The sequence below is a fragment of the Melanerpes formicivorus genome, unplaced genomic scaffold, assembly GCF_026170545.1.
Source record: "Melanerpes formicivorus ecotype bairdi unplaced genomic scaffold, bMelFor1.0.p_v2 SCAF_21, whole genome shotgun sequence".
Classification (NCBI taxonomy): domain Eukaryota; kingdom Metazoa; phylum Chordata; class Aves; order Piciformes; family Picidae; genus Melanerpes; species Melanerpes formicivorus.
In genome coordinates this window covers 12,935,501-12,941,500 of record NW_027142373.1, presented here as the reverse complement: position 1 = coordinate 12,941,500, position 6,000 = coordinate 12,935,501, and the positions used below count along the sequence as shown (strand labels likewise).

The 6,000-nt window shown below is 53.5% G+C and overlaps 1 protein-coding gene across 1 annotated transcript in view; it reads left to right on the top strand.

The window, feature by feature from the left end:
* The first annotated feature begins 1,471 nt into the window (after positions 1-1,471).
* Positions 1,472-6,000, top strand: part of LOC137447767 (myosin-3-like) — a 33,881-nt gene continuing 29,352 nt past the window's right edge. Inside the window, exons 1-2 of the mRNA XM_068151641.1 lie at positions 1,472-1,644; positions 2,313-2,524. Of these exons, the coding sequence (XP_068007742.1) occupies positions 2,321-2,524 (204 nt within the window). The 5' untranslated portion in view covers positions 1,472-1,644; positions 2,313-2,320. The remainder of the gene's footprint in view (positions 1,645-2,312; positions 2,525-6,000) is intronic.

Sequence of the window (6,000 nt, the reverse complement as noted above, 5' to 3'; positions counted from 1 at the left end):
AGAGCTCTGGGGACCGGAACGCCTCCATTCAAAGCCCCTGCCTGGCCTGCAGGAGTTTCAGAGCCCCTTGAAAAGAATTGATGAGTTAGCTTTGCAAGAGTTTTGCAAGAGCCAGTGGGGGTTTGTCTCGCTGGAAATGTGCAGCCCAGAGGGAGGTTGCTGGCCAGGCAGAGTGACCCAGCAGAGCTTGGCTGTGCTGCTGCTGGTCACAGAGAGCTCAGCTCTGGGCCCTGCCTGTCCCCAGCCTCTCTCACAGCAGAGCTGGATGATTTCCCTATGTTTCCATTTCTCTCCATGCTAATCCCCACTGGCTCCCTGTGCTCTTCAGGGCACACATGTCAGCTGAAGTGGCCTCGATGATGGTTTGGCAGCATGGTGCTGGAAGCCTGTGGCACATTCATGCTCTGGGGAAGGGAGAGTGGTGTCTGAGCCTGTGCTGGCCAAGCTTTTCTGCCCATCCTCAGTCTGTGCTGGCCAAGCAAGAGCTGCAGAGGTGCAGTGTGTCCTTGCACAGCCTGCTTCTCCTCAGAGAAGCCTTTCCCTGGGCCTGGTGAAACCTGCAGCCCCAAGCATTCACATGGCAGTGGTGCACTGGGCCACAAGTGCTCAGGACTGAGCAGAGCTGCACTGTCCCAGCTGCCATCCAAAGGTGGCTGGTACCCAGCATTTTGTTTGTTGCTATGTCCCCTTACCAATATCCTTCTGACCTGGGAGCTGCAGGCAGTGTCTGAGAACCTGTCAGCATGGTGTTACCCTTCTGGCAGCAAGGTAGTGAATGTCTCAGGCAGCCAAAGCAGTACTTGGAGCTGTTTTTCTGTAGCATATTCAGGGTTTGACCTTCCTGAAATGCCCATCCCTGGCTAGATTTGGGTGTTGTTCTTTCTGATTAGCTTCTATTTTGCCATGGTTTGTCACATCATACTTCAGTCAAAACCTCTCTGCCCATCCTCCCTGACCCATGCAGTGATGGGAAGCCACAAGAATTGCCATAACTGATCCTATATGAATCCTCAGCACCTTTTCCCCTTCTCCTGGCCTTGCCCTCCGCCCACAGGGAGCTGCTTTGCATTCCCCTGCCTCTGTGCATCTCTGCCCAGGCATCCTGTGAGCAGTACTGGGCAGGGCCCTTCTTTGACACAGAGGTGAGAGCAGGCATGAGTGAAGTGCCAGTCATGGCCTCAGCTGGCAGGAGAGCAAGTTCCCAGCGGAAGAAATGCTCACAACAAAGACTCTACAAAGGACAGTAAAGGTCCCAGAGTTACTAAAATGGGAAAAAAGAGCAGCCCCTTTCTTTGCCTACTGTATATGGCAGAAAATGGTCATGAGGTGGTGAGCAGGCAGCAGCACTGAGCCCTTCCCTCCAAATATAGGGAAGGGGCCGAGCCAAGGGATGGAGCTGAGCCTATAAAGGCTGTCAGGGAGAAAGCCCTTGGTGGTGGCTGCTGATGCCCTTGCTGTGCTCATGGCCATGCTGTGACTGAGGGGTTGGAGGGCTCCTACCACAAGTGCTATTCCTCATGCTTGGAGCTTCACAAGGCTGTAGCACTGCGGTGGGAAACCTGCTGTAGGTTCCCTGCTGGGACATTGCTTGGTACCTGGTATCTGTGGAGCTTCACTGGTGCTCAGCTGGAGTGGTTGCTCAAGGTAAGTAAGTGAGAGGTGTCAGGCCTGGAGAGGCTGTAGCTTACAGAGCCTGACCTCCCACTCATTCTCCTTCAGAGATCAGGGATGCCAGGCCATGCCTGCCTCCTTTCTGCCAACTGATTGGTAAGGTGAGAATTGAAGGCGTGAAAGCCAACAGCTTGCCCAAACTGGCATGAGCTGGATCTTCCCTTGTCCTCTCTGGGAGCAGTTCTCCTCCCTGCATGAGCTGCTCTAAGGGTCCATGGCACATGTCCATTCTTACCTGCTGCCCACCAGAGGACTTGGGTGGGGTCCCTGCTACAAGGGAGTGGGGGAATCGTAAATGGAGAAGTGGAAGTGAAACAGGTTTCAGGGCTTCAGTCTTACTGAGGGCTGTGGGAATCCTTCAGAGACCACTTGGCCACACGTCCCCAGGAAACCCTCCTGCTCCTTCAGGCAGTGATCCTCTTTCCCTGGGGCAGTGAAGGATGGCAGCTCTTCTGCACTACTCTTGTACATTCCAGACTGGAAAGGCAAACGTCTCCCTCGGGGCTGCAGCACACATCCCAGAGCTGGGAAGGGCACTCTCAGAGCAGCCAGCTGGGGAGGGCTGGGGGATGTTCAGCTCCACTCTGTCTGGCTCTAAGGGAGCTGCCTGAGAGCCCACCACAGCAGGGTCTGTCTTTCAGCTCCAGTCATGAGCAGAGACGCTGGCATGGAGGTGTTTGGGGAGGCTGCGCCGTACCTGCGCAGACCAGAGAAGGAGAGAATAGAAGCCCAGAACCAACCATTTGATGCCAAAACCTACTGCTTTGTGGCTGACCCCGAGGTGGAGTACACCAAAGGGAAGATCAAGGCTTCACAGGATGGGAAGATAACTGTTGAGACAGAGGATGGCAGGGTAAGTGCATGCCTCCTGGGTCTCCTCCCTGCCTTGCTGAGGGCCCTTGGGTGTCTGCTGGGGGGGCAAGGCACACAGAAAGCACCAGTCTGGCTCAGGCAACACATTTGCCCTGCCCAGCCTTGCCCTGATTAGAACCAGCACAGCCTCCAGAGCAAAGCTGCTCTGGATGCTGGCATGAAGGTATCCCTTGGAAAGTTGTTCTTGGTTTAGCCTTTAAAGCTCAGTCAGTGCTCTGAAGCAGGCTGGGTTATCACCTTGCCAGTCCCAGTGTTCCTCAGCTACTGCTTTTAACTCTTTCTCCACTAACACTGTCATGACCACTCATAAATTCCTTCCTTCACTGGTGGCAGATCAGGCAGCCTCTTAAGTCCCCTTTGCCTGTGAAGTTATCACATCAGTGTCACTGCAAGCAGCTTTCTAGAGGAGCCTCCAAGGTGTTAATCTTGCAAAAAGGCTGCAGTGTCTTAGCAGCTCTGTGCAGATAACTTGTGTAAGAGCTGCAGCAGTCCCAGGAGCCAGCTCAGCCAGCAGCCTGGCAGTGGGTGCCACGAGGAGTCTAAGGAAGCCGATAAAAGCTGAAGCAGTCATCCCTGGGTCCAGCCCCAGCCTCCAGCAGTGAGAGGGATGTGACTGTGCAGAGGCTGCAGCAGGCTGCTCTGCACAAGGTCCTGCTTCCCTGGGGGCTGGCTTCCTTATATCCATGTTTGCTTTTTGCCTCTGTGGGAAAGGTTTCCACATTTACAACTGGAGTGTGTGTAGAGTGCTTCCTTTCCCCTGCAATATGCAGCCTGGTAATTTCAGCACATTGTTTTCACCCTGCCCTGGTGAGACCTCACCTGGAATACTGAGTCCAATTTTGGGCTCCCCAGTTCAGGAGGGACAGGGATCTCCTGGAGAGAGTCCAAAGGAGGGCTATGAGTATGATGAAGGGACTGCAGCACTGCCTGGGGAGGAGAGGCTGAGAGCCCTGGGGGTGTTCAGTCTGGAGAGGAAAAGCCTGAGAGGGATCTGATCAATGTCTATGAATAGCTGAGGGCTGGGGGTCAGGAAGGAAGGGACAGGGACAGCCTCTGCTCACTGTGCCCTGGGATAGCACAAGGAGCAATGGATGGAAATTCCAGCACAGGAGGTTCCACCTCAGCATGAGGAGGAACTTCTGCACTGGGAGGGTCCCAGAGCCCTGGAGCAGGCTGCCCAGAGAGGTTGTGGAGTCTCCTTCTCTGGAGCCTTCCCAGCCCTGTCTGGATGTGTTCTGTGTGACCTGTGCTGGATTCTGTGCTCCTGCTCTGGCAGGGGGTTGGGCTGGAAGGTCTCCAGAGGTCCCTCCCAACCCCTAACATCCTGGGAGCCTGTGAGACAATAATTCTTCTGTGCTGTGGCTATGGTTCATTCTACTATTCATGACTTTGCAGACTCTAAATTAGTGCCTCCTTTTCACCCTCAAGTCCCAGTCAAGTTCTGCTTTCCTCACAGAGGAGCTGCTTCATACCTGTGACCAGTTTTGTTTCTCTTCTCTGGAGCAGCTCCAGTACAACTAGACCCTTTCTGAGGGCTGTGGTCAGCAATGAAGGTGTGGTGGACTGACAGACCCTGACTGTGTAACAGTCTCTCATTTTCTCCCTTGCTTTTCTAACAACTCCTAATATTTTAGACCTTGCTATTCTTTTCTCTAATAATTCCTGATACTTTAGAGCTTCCTGCCCTTTTCTGAGCACTGAGCTGACATGATGTTAGAAACCTCTGAAGTGACATGTAGATATCATAGAATGATAGCATGGTTTGGGTTGGAAGGGACCTTAAAGATCATCCAGTTCCTCCTCCCCTGCATGGGCAGGGACACCTCTCACTGGCCCAGGCTGCCCCATCCAGCCTGGCTTTGAACACTGGCCAGGTTGGAGCCTTCACAGCTTCTGTGGGCAGCCTGGTCCAGTGCCTCACCACCCTCATGGGAAAGAATTTCTTCCTAATGCATAATCTAAATCGAGCGTCTTCCAGTTTGAAGCCACCACCCCACATCCTGCCACTCCATGCCTCTGTAAAATGTCCCTCTCCAGCTCTCCTGTAGTCTCCTTCAAATACTGGAAAGCTGTTCTAAGGTCTCCCTGGAGCCTTCTCTTCTTCAGGCTGAACCACCCCAACAATCCCTCATGTGCTGTGAGGAGCAGTAAGTGAGTGACCTCTTGTACATGGAGACTTGCTCCTCAGGTGCTTGGATGCTTCATGAAGGTACTAAGGGAGACATCACAAAGCTGCTTTGGAAAACTGTGCCTGTAATTCTTGCTTTCTCTAAAGAAGCCCAAGTTCATTCTGCAAGTCAGGATTTGAGCTTGGAAATGGTGGTGATGATGATGGAGTAAGACTATTTCACTAATTCTAGATTTAGGCTGGAGATTAGAAAGAAATTCTTTGGAGTGAGGGTGGTGAGACTGGCACAGGCTGCCCAGGGAAGCTGTGGCTGCCTCCTCCCTAGAGGTGTTCCAGGCCAGGCTGGATGAGGCCTTGAGCAACCTGTGCTGGTGGGAGGTGTCCCTGCAGGGGGGTGGAACTGGATGGTCTTGAAGGTCCTTTCCAACCCAACCCATCCTGTGAATCTATGATTTCCAGCTTGGACTGGAATAGTCATCTTGGATCTGTCCATGGGACAGCAATTACAGCATAAAAGCAACAGGTAAGACCAATGGGAAGAACAATCTGGAGAAATGACAGCAGGATGTTCAAGCTCCTTCATGGCTGAGTGTGGCCAGGATGAGCTGCAGCCCACTGTGTCTGCTCTCCTGCACATCTGCCCCTCACATCCACCGGTGCTGGCTGGGTGCCAGGATGGGCACCCACAGCAGGAGCCCTGCAGACCACTACTGCTGTTTGGTAGAGCCAGAGCCATTCTTTAAACAACAATGGCAGCCGGCAGGGGTCCAGGGAGGTGATTCTCCCTGTGAGACTCCACCTGGAGCACTGTGTCCAGTTCTGGAGCTCCTACTACAAGAAGTATCTGAAGGTGCTGGAAGGTGACCAGAGAAGGGCCACGAGGATGAAAAAAGATTGAGAGAGCTGGGGTTGTTCAGTCTGGAGAAGAGAAGGCTCCAAGGAGACCTTATTGTGGTCTTCCAGTATCTGAAAGGGGCTCCAAGATAGCTGGGGAAGGACTTTTGAGGGTGTCAGGGAGGGATAGGACTGGAGGGGAATGGAGTGGGGAGATTCAGATTGGATGTGAGGAAGAAGTTCTTCCCCAGGAGGGTGGTGAGAGCCTGGCACAGGTTGCCCAGGGAGGTGGTGGAAACCTCACCCCTGGAGGTGTTTGCAGCCAGGCTGGATGTGGCTGTGAGCAACCTACTGTAGTGTGAGGTGTCCCTGCCCATGGCAGGGGGGGTTTGAAGTGGATGAGCCTTGAGGTCCCGTCCAACCCTGACAATTCTGTGGTTCAATATTTCAGGGAACCTAATGCTGTTGGTGTCCTGTCTCTCCAGTACTGGCCA